Below are 22,024 nucleotides of genomic sequence, written 5' to 3'. Positions count from 1 at the left end.
TTGTAAATGACAAATAACATGAAAAATATGAAAATAAATAAATAAAAAAACTTCTACTTGGGCGTTCGTTGTTGGCATCTTCATCCTGTTCATATGATGAACTCAGCTGAAATGTATCCGTACATCCTGACGCAGATTCTGCAGGTGACACTCTGCAGGTGACACTCTGCAGGTGACACTCTACAGGTGACACTCCGCAGGTGACGCTCTGCAGGTGACTATGACAATGCTCATTTCACATTCCAAAACTGACTGTTTCTTACTTTCATATAAGACGGATTTTGAACAAAACTGAATAAATCTTCGTTTTCATGAAATGACATGCTAATGTTATAAGCGTCTAAACTGTTTATGAAAACCTTATTGAATTCAATATCAATCGTGAAGAAATATGTCATGTAAACTTTGTGTGAAAGTCATTATGAAATTTGAAGTCCAAGTTACAGGTTGATCATACCAAATGTAGTTAAAACCACGATTCAAACGTAATCCCCTCATGTGCGTGGACAAATTTACCATTTTATCATATACTAATATCATTTCATAGCACTTTCGTAAGGGGACGTATGGATAAGTCTTAACGGATGTTTTTAATGAGTCGGTTTAGAGAATGGACATTACTGCACAAACATTGAGCGGTCTATGTTGTACCGACATACTAGGCTTGACTGATGACGTGTGCCTACACGAAGTCAACGCAATCTCATGGACAGGTTAATTCGCTGTCAACCCAGGCGAAATGGATCAGATTTTTACAGATCAAGTTAAGCCAGACAGATGTGCCCTCTAAAGCACTGGATAGGTGAGTGCGGTGTACGCATCGAGGAGTATGGACCGTAAATACATGGACTAACCAGGCACAAATTCTTTACTCCAACACAATACTCGTAATATATACCTACGAGTACATACTGTAGATACATTCCTGCGTAATTTACAATAGAGGTTAAATTATTGGACATATATTTCACACCCTAAACTAGAAGACTCAGTATACAAAAGGCGTCATATATGGTGCGTAGGTGACGTACAATCATGTTGTTAACAAACAATATCCACCTTTGGATTGAACCCATTCTATAACGAAATACTTTTCCATAAGGAGTTACTGTTTTCTTATCTTTGACATCCAAAGATGTAAGTCCGAACATGCAGTTACCAAGACATTTAGATCTGAAGTAGAATGCAAATATACCAACGAATGGTCCACGGGATCTGAGCTGAAATGTAGAGTTACCAGCACAGGGTTCACAGGATCTAAGCTGGAACGTAAAAATACCAATAAAGGGTACATGCCATACTATGATTACTGAAGTGTCATTTGGCGATGTTCATAGTCATTCACACATTAATGGTGCAAGTAGACGGGTTCTGTATCTGGATGGCAGGTGTTCAGACGTCATGACGTCTTTGTGCGGCATGCCACACCAGAAACATCCTTTTGTGCAGACCACACGGTCAACTAGGATGTGTTGGTGTCACTCGTGCATGTCACTGAGGTGTTCTTCCGGTTTGGTCGTTTCTTTATAAGGCAGCAAGAAATGACACGCTTGAATTCTCCGCGCATCTGTTGATTGGACACGATGTAGACGATGAAGTTAACCGAAGAGTTCAGAACAGCAAGCCAATTTGTCAGTATTCCAACCAGGGTGTAAACGTTGGTCCTAGTATAAAGAAGATTCGATCCGAAACTAAAGCTGGATATAAAGATGACAAATGCACCCGGTGTCATGCAGAAGAAGTATAGAAGAGTCAGACCTAGCAATGTCTGAGTAATGCGCTGTTCTGCTGACGACTCGTCATGGTTCTGATCCGTCATCATGGAGCGCGAGGACTTTGCACGGTACAGGCCGACACTAATGGCGATGGTGCTGATGGTGACGACGATTACAGGGATGAAGCGAATGAGGGACATTCTGACGCCGTTCAGCGCAGCATAAAATTCCCGGTGTTTTTTCCCGAACTCTGTCAGTGTAAGACTTGTGGACGCTTGAGTCGAACTGTTTGTAGACAAAACAGCTGGAATATACTCCAAGGATGAGGGAATCAAGAGCACTATTGCCAAAAGACTGCAAATGAATATTGAAATACCCATGGTCTTCTTTGACCACAGTGATTTAACCTTTAACGGTAAAATCACAGCACATAACCTTTCCAGTGAGATAACGACGATTAGTACGTTTGAAATATCACCGAAGACAAATATTTGGAAATAAAAATATGGGAAAGCTTTTCTTAAGATATCTACTCCGGGTTTATAATCTAAAGAAATGGTGAGTCCAACCAAGGATGACAGCGTCGTTCCAATGAGGTGTAGAAAGTCACAGGCAGTTATAGAGAGAAGAATCATCTTGGTTGTGCCCCGCATTTTGTTACGTAATAAGACCACAAAGCTTATGCCGTTTCCCACCAGCCCAATAAGAACTGTAACTGGCGTGATGATCGTGTATATTGCCAACCGGAAGATGATCAAGTGTTCAGCAGGGATGACAAAGTAGCCAGGTGGATAGGGTGATTTCGGTGTTGTGGTTGGGAGTTCAGTGGTGATGAAACTGTCCTCTGTGGAATTGTGGAAATAATCGACGTCTGTGGTCGTGTTTTCCATTGTGGCTGGTCGATCTGTAAATAACGTTAACACAACTGTCGACATTGTCATTATTTCACATTTGAAGCTGTACGGGGCCGAAAGATCGAATTTGATACATTTAACACGTTCACGGAACCACATATTGTATACGACTAGAATAAAGCAACTGTGCATCATTTGGTTTCATCTCATTTGTAAAGAAATCCGTATGATCTGATACGAACGATCGTGACACGCCCTTGTGATTGAAAATAGCTTGAGAATGTTGTTCCATATCTGAACCAACCCTTGTCTTAATTCATCTAACGTCAATGGCTGTTTCTTTACTTCGAGTGAGTGAGTTTAGTTTTACGCCACACTCAGCAATGTTCCAGCTATATAGCGGCGGTCTGTAAATAATCGAGCCTGGACCAAACAGTCATCAACAGCATGAGCATCGATCTGCACAATTGGGAGTCGATGACATGTCAACGAAGTCAGCGAGTCTGACCACCCGTTCCCGTTAGTGGCCTCTTGCGACAAGCATAGTCGCTTTTTATGGCAAGCATGTGTGCTGAAGGCCTATTCTAACCCGAGCCTCCAAGGACCATTTACATTCTATCCCTTGAGTGCTCGACTGGGGATAGGTGCTGGGAAACAGCTAGTCAGAAGAGTACCAGAATGTTCTGTTGTCTCAGGCAATCTGTCCCATCAGGAGCGTGATGAGTGGACGGGCATCGTCTTGCTGAATCGTGTATGAACGTCTGCACGTGAGGCCCAATGGTCTGATCCCTGTATTGCAGACCTGACAAATTGCCATTGACAATGACAAGTTGTGTCCGACCATGAGATGTAATGTCCACGTTGAACAACGCACGCATCAGCATACTGTACACCCTTGCCCTGCTATCTGAACTGTCCAGATGAAATTCCCACTTGTCACTGAACAAAACACCATCCTCATCTTGTCTCCTGTGCAGTAGATACTGTCTGCACCAGGCATGACGTTCCTGTGGGAGGCATTGGAGAGAAAAAAAAAACTGGACGTATTGAAAGCCTTGGGGACAGATTTTGTGCTCCCACAGCCTGGAATCGATTTCTCAGATGGGTCAGCAGAGTGTGGTTTTGCTGACGTGACGTGACGGGACGTATGGACGGCCGGTCCGAGGCAAATCCCCCGTGTCCCCATGATGCTGAAAACGTCTCCACACAGATGAGATCGCGTTTCGACAGACATCAAAATGTCTAGCCACCTTTCTGGGCCATTTCAGTCTGCTGTATACCCACGTGGCATGTTGTACGCGCCGTTTATATTGAATTTTAGGAATATATTTTTGCACAAAGTGAATGTAGCACGCTCGATACGTGACATCAAATGGCATGCAAAATGCTTTGTTACATGTATATTTAGGACTATGTAACTTTTCAAACAGGTTTTATTTTATGCGACTTTATGTTAAGCACAGTTACTTGATTCCTTTGGTATGTCTTTACTAAAATATTCAAAGTAGAATTATGCCAACTACTACCAATTTTCAGACCCTGAACGAGGCGTCAATTTGGGCAACTCCCATATAAAAATGGGAATGTCCCAACTTGAAATTTTAACCAGTTAATTGAAGCCAAGAAAACCTTGTCATTGTGTATAGATATCACTTGGCGTTATTTTAGACAGAGAATGTTCTTTCAAATTATCTTTCAAATTATCACATGTGTCAACTGACTACTAAAGACATGTGTTTTGTTTGACGCAGAAGTCGTATGTTAAACTTATAGAAACAACTACATCTCTTTGATTCAGCGGTGTAGTAATCTTGTGCAGTGAAATATAATTCAAAACAAGGACTACAGTATACACGCTGTGATGCACATGTACTTTACAGTTACACAGTGTGTAGGTATGTGTATGCTCATGGGTATATATTTTGTTTGCTTTGCTAAAGCATTTTTGGTAAATTTGTAAATTTTATATTTTATATGCATGTATAAAAGATTTTCTCATCTGTTGGTGCACACAGCATTGTCTTCATCTCACACCCTCCCAAAAGAGAAATTAGAAAAGAAACAAGACACGAAAATGTAAAATGATCACTCATAGTTTATAACGGTAAGCATAGGTGGAAGTTTATCAATATTGTTTCTCATATACATCATTGATCCTAGGTGTGTTTCCTATAGATTTGTCTTGTCCTCATAATGATCAACATGCTAAGGGGCTTCAGGGTGTTGTCATTATTTTCTTTGATTGGGATTTCATTGCTGTCATGTTCATCCAGTCCTGTGAAGGCGATGGATAAGATAAATCCTGTTATCTAGACCGAGATTTTGTAGTTTACACTTAAATACGAATATGATAATTGAATGTATTCCAGGTGTTATTAGTCCAGTCACAGTGGGATACCGCTTGTGTGTTAAATTTATATAAGTCTGACTTTGAACAAAATTTATCAAAATCAAAGTTCGTTTTCATGGGCATGACATGACATGTTATTTTATTTCGTCGTTGTTATTAAATGAAATTGGGGATTCCGTAGTTTGATAATTTGTCGGTACTATTTATCACCCTGTAAAATGAATAGTTGCCATAAATGTATTTATACATATTATATATATTCTGCTGTCATGTTGTAGAAGATGAAATGTCAAGTCAATTCTGAAGATTGAGTGTGTAAAACGGCATGTAGGTGGGTTGGATGGATGTTGAGGGATTAGCCTTGCATTAAAGCCTTGAAAGACATCCGCTTTCTATTGAGGGTCGTCTCCGATGTCAAGCCCAGGGCAGGCCAACCGAGAGAAAAATATTGCTGATGAAACTATTCCGAAGGCTTCTGCTAAACCACGTGTTCGCAGACCATGGTTTGCTGACAGTTTTAAACAAGCTAGGAAGTGTAGAAAGAAGGCAGAGAAATATTTTCGCCGTCACCTTACTGTTCACAAATTGAATAAGTTCAAAATAAACAATGCCAAGGCTCGACGTACTTTTAAACAAAGTAAACGTCAGTCCTGGAAGAACATTGTATCAAAGATTACTTCCCGTATACCCATGAAGAAAGTGTGGAACATAATACAGAGAATCAAGTGCATAGGTAGAAATCCTATTGTTCATCTTTTGAAAGAAGGATTTTAACTGATAAAACTCACATTCAAAACACATTGGGTGAAACTTTAGCTAGACTTTCCTTTTCATCAAGCTGTAATCCAACGTTTCAGAAATATATAGATAATCATGAACAAAGCAACATTAACTATCGTTCTGATAATAGTGAAGATCATAATGAAATATTTTCACTGTAAGAGTTCACTTAGCACAAACTCATGATGCGGCAATAGGTGCTGATGATATCAACTCCCAGTACACCTCTCCAAACACTTCTGAACATTTGTTTATCATACTGGACAAAAGGACACTTTCGTCCATCGTGACGTCAAGGAATTGTACCTTATACTTAAGCCTGGCCCGGACCATACAAATCCATCAAATTATAGACCCGTTTCGCTAACTACTTGCGTTTGCAAAACCATCCAGCGCATGGTCAGTCATAGATTACTATGGTTTCTAGAATCCAATAATCTTATTATTATCATTCAATGCGGTTTTCGCAGAAAACAGAAGCACTATTGACCATTTGGTTCGACTAGAATTATACGTTGAAAGATCCATTGTAAATAACCGGCATGCTGTTTCAATCTTTTCCGACCTTGAAAAAGCTTATGATACAACGTGGAAATATGGTATTTTAAGAGATTTACATGGGTTTGGGTTGAGAGGCCGTTTGCTTCATTTTTTAGATCACACATTTGGCAGAAAGACAATTTTAAGTTCGTGTTGGAGCAACCCTATCTGACCTTATCATCAGGACCAGGGGGTTCCACAAGGCAGTCAGTCTAAGTGAAGCTAGTCTCAGTACTTTTCGTTAAACTCCACTACTGAGTCTAACACACCCTCGTAGGAGGTCGCTGGAGGAGGACAAGACAGAATATATACCCTGGAAAAAGAGTTCCAAAATGAGTAGATTATGGTATTACCAATAGATTATGGTATTACCAACACAGGGTCTATTGGATTTAAACTAGATTATAGCATGACCAACACAGGGTCCATATGATCTAAACTAGATTACAGTATGACCAACACAAGGACCATGAGATGTAAGGTAGACTGCAGTATTACTAATACATGGTCCATGGTATCTCATGTGCTGGCTACAGTATTACAAAGACAAGATCCATGGGATCTAAGCTAGTTTACAGTATTACCAATACAAGGTCCATGGGATCTACTCTACACAACAGTATTAACAACATATGGTCCACGGGATCTAAGCTAGAATACAGTATTACAAACGCATGGTAAATCGGATCTAAGCTAGATTATAGCATTACCAGGACTGATCCCTGAGATCTAAGCTAGATTACAGTTATTACCAACGCAGGGTCCATGGGATCTAAGCTAGATTACATGAGTACCAACAAAAGGTCCATGGGAACTAGGCTAGACTACAGTATTACCAACGCATGGTCCATGGATCTAAGGTAGATTACAGTATTACCAACACAGGATCCATGGGTTCTAATCTAGAATACCATATTACCAACACAGGATCTGTGGGGGTCTTATCTAGATTACAGAATGATCAGCACAAGGCCTGAATTACCAAGAGAGGGTCTATGGGATCTAAGTTCGATTACAACATTACCGACACACGGTCGATGGGATCTAAACTACGTTACAGCATTAGCAACACAGGGTCCATGGGATGATAATCTAAGCTGGAATGTTGTCAACACTGGGCCCACGGGATGTAAGGTGGAATCTAGAATTACGAGCATAGGGTCCATGGGATGTGTGCTGGTCACCAACATACTGACACAGACCAACACTGATGGCGATGCTGCTGATGGCGATGGTGCTGATGGTGACGGTGACGACAGGGATGAAGCGAGTGAGGGCCATTCTGATTGCGTTTATCGTAGCATAAAAGTCCCGGTGTTTTTTTCCCAATCTCTGTCAGTGTAAGAACTGTGGGCGCCTCAGTCGAATTAACTGTAGATAAATCAGCTGGATTATACTCCAATGATGAAGGAAGCAGGAGCACTATTACTAGAAGACTGCAGAATTACTAGAAAGAACATTGAAATAACCATTGTCTTCTTCGACTACAGTAATTTAACCTTTGAAGATAAAATCACCGCGAGTAACGTCTCCAGCGAGATAACGACGAACGAACATATCCAAAGACAAATAACAAGATCTTGGAATAACAAGATCTTAGAATAACAAGATATATTGTATTGTTCACAGTTCTGCATTACCTCATCTGAAACATCAAAGGATTCTCCCAGACTTGTCAAGAAATCTAAATTTCGCTTTAAAGCCATAGAGGCTGTTTTCTTACCAATACCATACATAAAAAGGACCCCTGCGCGGTAGTCACGAATGGTAGTTGATGACAACCGTCTTAAAATCAAAGCTTACTCATTTCTGAGTATGAAAAATCACATCACTTTCGGTCGCCAGTTTGGAGTTTGGAGGTCTGGCTTCTAGACCAGATGTGATTTCGGTGTTTTAGATGAGAGTTGAGTGATGATGGATTTGGAAAGGATGCCTGTGGCAGAGTTTTCCATTGTTGCGGGATCTATAAGTAAGATGAACACAATTGTTGAAATTGACATGTGCTTCGTTGTTGGGCAGGACTGAAGATCTAGCAGTGAAGCTGCCAAACACGTTTACCGATGATGTTGAAAACGTTGAAAACGTTGAAAACCTTTCCACAGAGATAAGACCGCTTTTCAATGGACACGAAAATGTCTGGCCACTTCATTTTGGTTCATTACATTGTCCTGCATATCCAAAGACGATGATTTTCTGTCAGCTGTGGCATGATGTATGGACAGTTTATGTTGAAATTATCGTTTTGTTACATCGTGCTGTCAAATGAATCAATGTGCGGTTTGTTTCAGGAATCGATCAATACTTCCACATGCAAACACTTTTTACACTGGATCATACGAAATGTGCAGCACCGGCAAGTTAGTTTTGTTTCAAACAGTTCTGAAATTGATCATGGCAGGTGACGTATATTTGAATCCTGGACCGCCGAAGAAAACCAGGACGACAAGACCACAGGAACAGGATGACAGTGATGTAAGTGTGAAACACTCTATTCCAGCTCTTTCTCATCAATTAGATATTTTTAACCCTACAATTCGCGTTGTGAGGGAAACACTCACTTCCTTGGAAAACCAAAACACTATCAACGTCATTAAGCAACGTCAAAATATTGAAAAAGAGAACTGTGATTGCAACGTTATACCTGTCCTAGAACGTGAACGGATTGTAAGACTAGTAATAACTACTTTATCTCATTCTGTAGCAGCTATAACATCATTGGTCTGGTAGAAACACTGGTGGCTGGGTATGATGATATTAATCATTTGTTTTATGTTTTATTAACAGAACCTTGTGCACCACGGAACAGAACCCTCTACTCCACGGTCAGATCTCCCCGTCCTTCACGGAACAGAGCCCTCTACACCAGGAGCGGACCCTTTATTCCACAGGACAGAAAACTCCAGGAGACAGAACGCTCTACTTGGGAAGAACCTCTGCTCCAGGAGACAAAACCCTCTATTCTACGGGACAGTACCCTCTCCTCCATGGGACAGAAACCTCTGCTCCACGGGAGAGGACTCATTACTCCTGGAGACAGTACCCTCTATTCTCGAAGACAGAACCTCCTTCACGGAACAGAGCCCTCTACACCAGGAGCGGACCCTTTATTCCACAGGACAAAACCCTCCAGGAGACAGAACGCTCTACTTGGGAAGAACCTCTGCTCCAGGAGACAAAACCCTCTATTCAACGGGACAGTACCCTCTGCTCCAGGAGACAAAACCCTCTATTCTGCGGGACAGTACCCTCTGCTCCATGGGACAGAAACCTCTATTCTCGAAGACAGAACCGTCAACTCCAGGAGACTGAGACAATCTACTCCTGGAGACGGACACCTCAACACCATGGGGCAGAACCCCCTTCTCCACGGAACAAAATTGTTTAGCTTACGGGCAGAGCCCTCTAATGCATGGGGCAGAACCCTCTACTCCACGAGACAGAACCACTGAACTCCAGCAGACAGAACAATCTACTCCAAGAGACGGAACCCTCTACATCACGGGGCAGAACCTTCCTCTCCATGGAACAAACCCGTCTACCTTACGGACGGAGCCCTCTACTGTACGGGTTAGAACTCTCAACTCCAGGAGACAGAACAATCTACTTCAAGAGACATAACCCTCTACTCCACAGGACATAGCCCTCTATTCAACAGGGCAGAACCACAGCCTTAAAACGGCGATCTAGATGCGAAAGCACCAAAAATCCATCGAAACATCTATATACATACAAACTTCTCAAACTTGAATTATTTCCAGCTGTTACAGCCTCAGTGCCTTTTTTCTTGTTGCCTACATTGTTTCAAAGGTATTGCTAATGTTGTTTTGTCGCGAAGGAGGAGATATTCTCTCTATGTGGTGTTTTGTTTTATATATGTGTGACGTTGACTTTACAGCGCGAAAGTCGGCGTGACACCGTGCGGAACCAACCCCACCTGGGACCTACTGAACGAACACCCTTTTCTGTAGTTAAAGAAGGGTTTTCGCTGAAATGGTCACACACCCTGAAGGTCGAGGGTGTTCGTGGTGGTCTGGTCGACAAAAGATGCGGAATATTCGTTGCAGCTGGTAAAGAGATGCATGAGATGGTCCAGCTCGGTGTCTAAGGATGCGGTTGTGGAGCAGATGTTCTTGGTCTGTCTGGTCGGGGTGGAAAATATCCCTGTCTTGACTGGGATAGGATGACTGGAGGAAAAGTGGAGATACTGGTCCTTTTGGGTTGGTTTGCTGTAGACGCCGGCATTGGGCGTCTTTATCATCTTTAGGGACCAGGAAATCTAGGTAAGGAGAGTTCCTTGTCTGCTGCATATAGGGATATTGTAAGGTTAGGCGTAAGGGAAGGGTGTTGTGCCACCTCTAACATATCTAGGTTACGGAAAGAACACTGGATCTATCGCTCTAACATAACAAAACGACTGGAGAAGATTTTGACAAGACCATTCAACGACTGATTACTGATCTGTATCTAACTAGCAGTTGTGAGTATATATATAAGGGGAAATTATACTTCAAACAAAATGTATGGGTACGCCCTAAAGTTGATAGTCATATTTAAATGTAAACGTGATGAAGTGCTTAATGAACTCTTTAAACGACATGTGAGAGACTCGTGATTGGAGGCAATCGGATTTAGTAGTGCAGTCAGCGACCTTGTTTCAAAAGTGATCGTTCGAAAGATCTCGGTAATTTCCGGATGCATCGTGAAAACTAGAACCTCTTCCCGAGCGAGATACTCAAATGTTTCTTCTAGACAGAACTCAGTCATGTTATTTTTGTTTCTCCACATTGCTTGTATTTGTCAAGTTGAATCAAAGTCGACGTAACACGTGTTCTGATTGGACAGAAAAAAAGGAGATAAATCTGCTGCCATTATTTTGCCGCCAGGGGATTTTATGAGAACCGCGAAATATGGCCGTATTAGAACAGATGTTCGTAGGAAGATATGACAAGTAACCTCTGCAGGAAGAGAATGGGGTAGCACTTACTTAACAGAATAATTCAGCCTCGTATTCAATTCAGTTCAATACCGTCAGTTTTGTTGTCACCCACGACTGGGTGCGATCTGAGGATGGCCATATATTATACTGAGTATAATATCACAAAATGTAATTTTAAAAAATAATGAATATTTTTTCTCTGATGATACATTAGGGTATCCGAAATGGGATCCCTATCTTTCGACTATCTTTAGAAAAACGTTAGCAAAAACCACTCAAACCCATCCATTCGTCGTGCAAATGACCTTAGTGTCAAATCATGTTTTGCACGTGCAGTCGATCACGTGATCTTCGCATCGAAGTTTTCTTCCTTGCACGTGATGCATTGGCCTCAAGAACTGAAAAAACACTATTAAACCACAGTTCTATCGGTACTTTAATTGCCACAATTGTCAAATGTACATGTTGCAAGCAGGAAGATCAGTTATTGACGGCGCAAGAGCAATTAGATGAAGCCGCCGTACAGTGTATGACTTGCGAGGTCGTCAAGAACAAACTGGCACCAATTCTGATCGAACAAGGTCGGGTCGTCCACGTGTGACGTCACGAGCAGAAGACCGTCAAATCGACCTACGTCATAAAAGTGACAGATTTCTGCCGGCTACACGAACCAGGGCTGAGATGTTTAGAGGTCGACTGTCTTCACAGACCATTCGAAATCGGTTGCGGGCTGCCAATCTCCATTCGAAGTTTTATTCATGTGACTTGGCATTCGGTATACCCATGCTTTGGAATGGCGGTGTAACCTAATGGAACTGATTGTGGCACTGTCAGTGTATCGAGCACATCACACAGATCTCAACAATACAATAATAACAACTTAAGTATCTTACCTTCTCTTGTTCTATTATATAACCAATATATTTGGAAGGTCTCAAACCATACATTTTTATATAACAAATACGTGGCCTATCGAACTGCAGAAACTTTAATGACAGTCAACAGTTACAAGAAAAGAATACCATCTGTGACATTTTCTATTTAATAGAAAAACAAAGACGTCTCTGTTTTATTCGAAATTCAACCCAAAATGATAACAGTAACATTTTGTCAAGCGGTGTATGTAGAATAATAGCATATGATTATTCAGAACATAGACTTATATAGGATAGAATAATGACCAGAGCTTTCACTGAGGTAGGAGAAATATTGAAGAACATATGATCAATTCATATCGCTCTGTGTGCAGGCAGCGTACTGGCTCTTCTATTTAGCAGCAACGTATGTGGACACGACTAGCGATTTTACGGCCGCATCGGGGGTTAACGCAGAGGAGGTTCAGGGTCTGGAAAAGCTCTACAAACAAAGATTTAACATTTGAACAGGCTTGATGGGTGAGCTGGTGTCATGATCCCAGGTCATGGACAATTGAAGCTGATACAGAATCTCCATGTCAGTCATAACTGTGGCCCCAATAATGGTCAAGTACATGTTTTAAAAACATTTTCAGCATGGATAATGGAGCATGGATCAGTTTAATCACTGCACGCCCGAGTCACCTACTGCATGATCCAGGTAGGATCCTGACTATTATAACCCCTGAAGATCTGAGTAAGAATTGATCCTCAGGTCAGGCCCGTTTTTTTACTGTTTATCACTGCATTTTCTGGTCTATCCACAATCATTTACATTTCGTCGCCGCATAGCTGGAGTATTACTGAGTGTGGCTTTAAACAAACACAATTAATCCTTGCTCAGTAAAGTTGACACCCAGTTCCTAATTAGGTCGACCCCCTGATCCGGTATGAGTATGTCTTATGATTTCAGAGAAACTGTTAAAAAATTGTAAAACCAACAGATAGACGTCCGAACACAGGCCGCATCATTTCATATCTTGTTCATCATTACACGGGTGATGCAAAGTATTTCGTATTAATGTAAGGACTGTTTCAGTCATTGTTTCTTTTATAAGGCGTTCCATGTTTCTCATTATACCGTGAGTGAGTATGAGAAACTGAGCCGTCTAAAAATTCGTTGAGTGCAGTCGTTGATTGAGTGAAATCTCCTGAGCTCTCAAGACACCCATAAACGCGAGTTCGAATCCCATTTCTCACCGATTGCGTTTCAAAGTTGTGCCAAGAGGAGAATTAGGGTTGCCCCTATCTGACTTCGAATGTACTGACTTCCCACCAAACGCACGGGAGTATACAGGTGTTGCATATATGTGTTATACAACACACACGCCGTAAAATAATGTGTGTTGTGCATGTATTTTACAGTTGCATAATACGTAAGTATGTTTATGCACATGGGTATATATTTTGTATGCTATGACTAAAGTATTTTTGATAGGTCTGTTTATATTTTCTGTACAGGTAAAACGAATCCTCTTCTTCTGCTGGTACGGCGTTGTGTTGATTGTCAGTACGGACATTGGTGATCAATGTATACTGCCAGGAAGCCGCAATTATAAACCGCCATGAGCATGAGAAGCTGAGTGCAGTCATTGTGCGAGTGATGTTCCGTAGGCTCTCTAGAAATCGAATCCCTGTTCTGACCAATTATGTTTCAAAGACGAAAGTTAGGCTAGCCCTTAACTGACTTTGAGTGTACTGACTTCCCACCACACTCACTGGAGTACACACGCTGTAAAATATTGTGTGCTGAGTTTGGTAATTTACAGTTGCACAATATGTGTATGCATATGGGTATATATTTTGTATACTACCTAAAGTATTATTGAATCTTCTGCATGGGGTTTTCTTGATTCTCATTTCCGACATTGATCATCAATATGTCCTTCAAGGAAACCCGTGTGTCTGTTATGACATCACGGAACATGTATTTACTGACGCGGGAACAAACGATTTTATGGAACTGAACAAACAACAAAAATCAGCAGAACAAACTAATCTACCACAAAAGTACCCCCCAATACCCTGAAATAAACAAACAAGAGCATAACAACCATAATAATCCTACAACTAGAAAGTTATCAATACTATTTATCAATTACTACACTTATTTCAGGTATGTATTAACATCTTTCTTCTCTGAGTGGAGATCAAGGTGTTAAGGGGCTTCTGTGTCTACTCATTATTTGCTAATTAGGCTTTCATTGCTGTCATGTTCACCCGATACTGTGATGGATCTAGTTGAAACATATCCGGACATCCTGAGTAAGATACTGTCATTACATTACTGACTTTTCCATATCCAGACAGCTTGGCCGAGACTCTACAGGTGACACTTGGCCCTCAGGCATAATTCGTTTAATCGCTGTTCCCAAAGTGTCTATATGTAACCTTTATACAACATGGACTTTGAACAAAATTTGTTAAATGTTCGTTTCCATGAAATGACATGCTAATGTTATAAGCGACCACAGTGTTTATCAAAACATTATGTTTTTTCCCTATGTAGTGCTTTTCCTCGTGTTTTGGTATAATAAGTGTCATGCGATTCCTTCATACATCTAGCATAGTCAAGGAGATTTGCCCATATCACATAATTCCAGGTGTAAGAACAAGAAACGCCTACTCCTCGGGCAACAGACAACACTCCATTCTGCCTATATTTGTTGAAGTTGGCCTGCATATTGAGTCGTATTGAACTGAACGATTGAAAGGCGTCCACTTTTAATTCAGGGACGTCTCCGCTGCCAGGACCAGGGCAGGTCAAACGAGTGTGTCCACGCAAAAACAGGCTTGCCCGACGAGGTGTACATGATCGAAGTCAGACTAGATTAATAGCGTATACAGTCTCAGCCAGACACAATTCTTTATTCCTTCAATTATGCAGGATTGGTAAAGTACACAACAGAACATATTGTCGATTCATTCCTTCGTAATTTACAACAACTGTTATACAAGCCTGAGTCAGGACGAACATTTCCGGCCAACGAAAAACAGAAGACAAAGTTAAAAGACGCATAGCTAACGTACAGTAGCCAAACTATACGAGTATGCGATCTAGTAATAGATCTAAAGATGTAAGTCCGAATGTGGAGTTAGCAAGACAGAGGTACATGCTCTCTTACTCAGAAAAAGAGCTTCTGAAGTAGAATGCACATTTACCAAAACAGGGTCAACAGGATCTACGATGGAATGCACAGTTACCAACACAGGGCACATAGCACGTAAACTGGAATGTTGAGATATCGACACTGGGTTGACATGATCTAAGCTGAAATGTTGAGTTATGGACACAAGGTTCACAAGATCTAAGCTGAAATGCACAGTTAGTAACGCAGGGTTGACAGCATGTAAACTGGAACGTAGACACACCAACACAGGGTACATGTGATAATGTGATCACTGTAGTCATCCATGCGTTATCGGTGAAAATAGACAGGTTCCGTATATGGATATCAGAAACATCCACCTGTACTGACGATACGGTCAACTAGAATGTGCTGGTGTCACTCGCGCATGTCACTGAGGTGTTCTTCCGGTTTGGTCGTTTCTTTATAAGGCAGCAAGAAATGACACGCTTGAACTCTCCACGCATCTGTTGATTGGACACGATGTAGACGATGAAGTTAACCGAAGAGTTCAGAATTGCAAGCCAATTTGTCAGTATTCCAAACAGAACGTTAACGTTGGTCCTAGTAGGAAGGAGGGCTGATCCGTTGTTAAAGCTGGTTATAAGGATGACAAGTGCACCCGGTGTCATGCAGAAGAAGTATAGAAGAGTCAGGCCTAGCAATGTCTGAGTAATGCGCTGTTCTGCTGACGACTCGTCATGGTTCTGATCCGTCATCATGGAGCGTGAGGACTTTGCACGGTACAGGCCGACACTAATGGCGATGGTGCTGATGGTGACGACGATTACAGGGATGAAGCGAATGAGGGACATTCTGATGGTGTTTACCACAGTATAAAATTCCCGGTGTTTTTTCGCGAACTCTGTCAGTGTAAGACTTGTGGACACTTGGGTCGAATTGTCTGTAGATAAATCAGTTGGATTATACTCCAGTGATGAAGGAATCAGGAGCACTATTACTAGAAGACTGCAGAAGAATATTGAAATACCCGTGGTCTTCTTTGACCACAGTGATTTAACCTTTAACGGTAAAATCACAGCACATAACCTCTCCAGTGAGATAACGACGATTAGTACGTTTGAAATATCACCGAAGACAAACATAAGGAAATATGGGAAAGCTTTTCTGAAGATATCTAGTACAGGTTTGTAATCTAAAGAAATGGTGAGTCCATAGAGGGATGACAGCGTCGTTCCAATGAGGTGTAGAAAGTCACAGTTATAGAGAGAAGAATCATCTTGGTTGTGTCCCTTATTTTGTGACGTAATAAGACCACAAAGCTTATGCCGTTTCCCACCAGCCCAATAAGAACTGTAACTGGCGTGATGATCGTGTACATTGCCAACCGGAAAATGATCAAGTGTTCAGCAGGGATGACAAAGTAGCCGGGTGGATAGAGAGATTTCGGTGTTGTGGTTGGGAGTTCAGTGGTGATGAAACTGTCCTCTGTGGAATTGTGGAAATAATCGACGTCTGTGGTCGTGTTTTCCATTGTGGCTGGTTGATCTATAAATAACGTTAACACAACTGTCGACATTGTCATGATTTCACATGTGAAGTTTGCTGTAAAACCCCGAAATGGGGTATTTGATACATTTAAAACGTTTGACCATTTTGTAGAAGGTCGGCATGGTTTTGCATTCAGACTGAACTATATATTACTTTTATCTTGTGAACTACTGGAATACAGTAACTGTGCATTGTTTTGTGCATCTTATCCTTTCTTAACGATTTGTAGTGTTTTCCTTAATCAGTGTTTAACTGTTGATAGGATACGATCGATATCGGTATGATTTGACTCTAGGGATCGTGACACGCCCTTACAGACATGTGGTGTAAAAAGTCAGTTCACAAATTCAGCATTGTGTGTTCTCACCATTGGCGTTAATACAGGCTTGACAAAAACGACTCACACTAAGCGATTTATGAAAGTTTGGAGAAGCTTGTTCCATGCTGAACTAAAGCTTCTCCTAATTCAGTTAACGTCAATGACTGGTTCTTTATTTGGCGTAAACGTCTCTCCATTCTATCCTTAGATATCAGGATAGGGGAGAGATGCGGAGAAACAGCTGCCCAGGGGAGTCAATGGTTGTTCCTTTACTTGGAGTGAGTGAGTTTAGTTTTACGCCGCTCACAGCATTGTTCCAGCTATATAGCGGCGGTCTGTAATAATCGAGTCTGGACCAGACAATTCAGTGATCAACAGTGCATCGATCTGCGCAATTGGGAGTCGATGACATGTCAACCAGTCAGCGAGTCTGACCTCCAGATCCCGTTAGTGGCCTCTTGCGGCTAGCATAGTCGTTTTTATGGCAAGCATGGGTGCTGAAGGCCTATTCTAACCCGGACCTCCAAGGGCCCTTTACATTCTATCCCTTGAGTGTTCGACTGGGGAGAGGTGCTGGGAAACAGCTAGTCAGAAGAGTACCAGAATATTCTGTTGTCTCGGGAAATTAGTCCCAACGGAGCATGGTGCGTGGACGGGCATCGTCTTGCTGAATCGTGAATGAACGTCTGCACATGAGGCCCAGTGACCTGATCCCTGTGTTGCAGACCTGTCAAATTGCCACTGACAATGACAAGTTGTGTCCGACCAATTTTCAGTGTCAAGTGAGTGAACTTCAGGCGTGAAAAAAGCGTACAAAACGTTAATAAGTTTATTGTGCACAATGTGCACGCGCCATGCTCGATACGTGATGTCAAATTGTATGGAAAATGCTTTGCTACATTCTTATTAGGGCTATTTGTATACCTTTTAAGATATGCAATTTCATGTAATGCACAGTTACTTTAGTCCATTAACATATATTTCCCTAAATATCGAAAGCAGATATATAACATCATAATACAAACGAAGATGCAAGTTTTGACAAAGATACAATAGGAGACCAGTGAAAGTGGAAGATGTACTGCTAGACAAAAATGCCAAACAACTGTCTCAAAACGGATACACGTACCTTAGGACTGGTAATCTATCCCAAAGCCGGTGGAAATGACGCTCTCGTATGCGAGATGGAATAATATACCACCTTCTGATTAGCTGGATTTCCCTGACGGTTTCAGGCGTTAATCAGACTACCGAGGTTTTCTACTTATCCTAAGTATTGTCATTAGTCATCACGGCGTGCCTGTAAAGACGCTTCTAATAATGAGCCAATCCCAGTAAGTTTGTCATTTTATCAATGATGGATATGCCATGTAGATATTACACTGGTACCACCAACCCAGCTAACACAACGTTTTCGTAACGTTCTGGGAAGATTGTAGATTGGTAAGGTCATAACACAATGTTGTCACAACGTTAGCATTACGTCATTTTATAACGTCATTTCACAACGTTACAGCCACATTTTAAAAAGTCACTTAGTTTTATATATTTTGTCAAAACTAAAGTCTATTACACAACGTTATTGTTCTGAAATTTCTGAGACCCGTGAAGATTCCGGGGTAGAATAGATCTTCAGCAACCCATGCTTGCCCTAAAAGGCGACTATGCTTGTCGCAAGAGGCGACTAATGGGATCGAGTGGTCACTTGCTGACATGGTCAACACAGGTCATCGTTTTTGCAATTGCGCAGATCGATGCTCATGCTGTTGATCACTGGATTGTCTGGTCCAGACTCAATTACTTACAGACTGCCGCGGTATAGCTGGAATATTGCTGAGTGCGGCGTAAAACTCAACTTGTTAACTCACTTATTAAATTCATGGAATCTGTGCACCAGAGAATTATTGACAGTCATGTTTACCTGTATGTTAGAAATGTATTCATCCATTATTTATGTTTATTATTACTAAGAGAATCACTGTAAGGGAGTATGGTGATATGTTATGAGGTCAGTAATTTGTAGCCGAGGCATGTATCTTTCTATATTTCTAGAAAGAGGACTTCATGAAACAAATGTTATTTTATAGCTACTGTTTAAACAGTTCTGAAACGTAAGAAATTTGAATGTTATTATGATTACTGAGATTTGTGTTGTATACACTGTTTGTGTATCATGGGTATGTATCATGGATTTTATAGTGTTTAAAGTGTATAGCAGAGGAGTAAACTAGCTCAGATTCATTTGGTGGCATTTTCATTTGAGACTAATAACAAAGTATGTTACGTGTTTTTCATAACTGTAGAAAGTTCCTTTATTTGCTTAGTGGTTTGCACATTGGACATTGATTGCAAATCATCTCCCATTATAAACTAGTGTTTTTAGGCACTTTGCGATGCGCTCAGTCACAGAACACATGTCAGAGCGAGAGCATGGACAGACAGGGTATGTATTTTGACTCAACCTTTCAAATTTTCTGTGCGGAGAAATCACTCTCCAGGTAGGAAATGACACACTTCTTGTAAAATGCTTACAATATGGTTTAATGACTGATATTTCATTAATATTTGCAACTTGTGGAATACTGCATTTCTCTTTTCAAATATCTTCGAGTGCACGCTTTGGAAGATTCCATTTCTATTTCGGAGATGATATTGCGTTGGCAATTTGTTATGTGTAAGTATTGTTAATAATGGAAAGGAGTGTTTAAACTTTAGAGGTTTTATTCACAGTTCTATATACAACTACTTCGTATACAAATTTCTGCGTTTTGACGTGGCTATAGAGTCCGAATTTGAGTAAATTGTGAGTCCATTTACCTTTTAGGGTATATGCCTTATCCGTTGTCAGGCATATTCAAGTGGTTTATCATTACGCTAATGCTATTACACCTTTTACTTGTATTATTTCGAGCATAACTGGTCTACAGTATTATTTGCATTATGTGGAGAGTATTGTTTCCCACATGGGGGAGTTTAATATTCAATTCGAGGTTCATTTCAAATCTTGGAGATAAGGTATATTTCAGTTTGATGTAATAATCTACTATTCATCGGTGCATATTTGTTTATTATGAAAACATTGTAGAACTACGTACTTATGTGCACAAACAATGTATTTATTTTCTGCATTTCATCCTTGCAGAATATACTTTGAGACTACATTAAAAGGATATTGGAAGACTCCGCATATTTAGTCATTGTTCATTAAAACTGTCATGTTTCATACTTTTTGAAACATTGATTCGACGTCTCTTTCCTGAAACTCCTAATAACAAGAGCGTACATCTTATTAACTTCAGAAAACATTCGACCGAAACAACATTAAAATTGACGAATAAACACTGAAGTTGATTTCTGCTTTGTTTCTTATGTTCTGTTCACTACCTGGAGAACTATTCCACTATTAACGTTAAGCAGAACGTTAAAGCGAAAAGTAAAACCTGTCCCTCCAAAACAAAAAACCTCAAATGTGGTTATTCTGAGAAACCAAATATGACCTAATATATATAGTGAGAAGCACATTTGGCAACGTAAAATATGCTAATATCACGTCACTTGAAAATGATTTGACAATGTAAATGGGAGTCTACAAATTAGTATTGTATCAACGAAAGCATAACATTGTGACAACGTCGTGACCCCATGAAATTGATTACTGGGAACGGTGGTGACACCAGAACGCGCTCATGTTTTAATTGTTTCTGCTTTAAGATAGAAGTCCAGGATGTGTGGATGGTCTTGTCGCTTTATTCCCATCATTCCCATCATTGCACCCATACCCAAGTTCAGATCCCATCCTCCCCTCCCATCTTCATCCTCCAGAATAGTAATTCTTTGAATTCTGAGCATCGTGGCAAACAATAGTACCAATAGTACAAGAGTACCATTTCTTATGTCTATAAACACCATTTGATCTCCAATCCCATACATAGGTTACATCACAGATGTAGTAAGCGATCGCGAAAAGATCAAACAATTACAAAAACGGAACATGTTTTATGATGTAATGAGCCATTTGAAAATAATACATGAAAAAATACATTGAATTCTAAAAGTCATAACAACCTAGTTTACAAATACGCTAGATGTATACATATACTGAACAAAGTTTCTGTTTAGAAAGGGGTATACATAAATCCTAATTTGCTTTCTTCCACATTAAGATCTAACATGCATATACATGTGAAACAGTCAACTGTTCGTGTTGTGCGTTACAAATGACGTTAATATCAACAACCATGATACATGGGATAGAACTCCTGAGCGAACCCATTGCAGCTGAATGAATAGAATACATGAAAAACATAAGTTGCCTTTATGACATATGTCATATTTCGGATTACACTTCCTTAGTACACTAAAGATTCTAGTACATTTGGTTGGTTGAGTCCAATCCTGGATTCGAACCCACACTCGGATGAGACTCAACTCTAAAAGACTAGAATCTGTACTTTTCTAAGAAAGTGCAATACCACATATAGCATGTGTTACATTTGACCACTTTCTAAATGGCAATGTGTATTCATAAGATGCTTTTGTCCACAGAAGAACCTCGAAATCAATGTGTTCCACCTTGCAGCTACAGAAACAGCAACCACATATGCCTTGCCCCTGATGAAACTACTGGCGGTCGTTCAGTATTCTTATCTGACCAAACACGAAATCCAACATCTCTTGTTGCATGCATTCCCGTCTTGGGATTATATTAAACTCAACCGTACTGCTATAAAACCCTAGGGAAATATGGAGAATGCATTACATCTTTCATGAAGTACCATCACTAAAAGTATCTACTTTAGGAAGCCTCACTCACGGGATGTTTGTCTTTAATATTAAAATTCGGTAGACACTGATGCGGAATCGTTTTTCGGATGACCATTCAGGAAACTTGACCTTCAGTGAAGGTCACTCAACACCTTACGACTTTAATGCCTCATCCAAAGGATGATGTATCGGACCACACTAAAGGCGTCTTA

General features: G+C 40.7%; 1 protein-coding gene and 1 pseudogene across 1 annotated transcript; both read right to left on the bottom strand.

The window, feature by feature from the left end:
* Nucleotides 1-1,462: 1,462 nt before the first annotated feature.
* LOC137283905 (substance-P receptor-like) lies at nucleotides 1,463-2,605 on the bottom strand. The gene has a single exon (XM_067815579.1). It carries the CDS (start codon nucleotides 2,603-2,605, stop codon nucleotides 1,463-1,465), a length of 1,143 nt encoding a protein of 380 aa, XP_067671680.1.
* A 12,974-nt stretch (nucleotides 2,606-15,579) lies between these two features.
* Nucleotides 15,580-16,712, bottom strand: LOC137283903 (substance-P receptor-like; annotated as a pseudogene).
* Nucleotides 16,713-22,024: the final 5,312 nt, after the last annotated feature.

Source organism: Haliotis asinina, chromosome 5 (genome assembly GCF_037392515.1).
Source record: "Haliotis asinina isolate JCU_RB_2024 chromosome 5, JCU_Hal_asi_v2, whole genome shotgun sequence".
Taxonomy (NCBI): domain Eukaryota; kingdom Metazoa; phylum Mollusca; class Gastropoda; order Lepetellida; family Haliotidae; genus Haliotis; species Haliotis asinina.
This window is presented reverse-complemented; position numbering and strand designations above follow the sequence as displayed.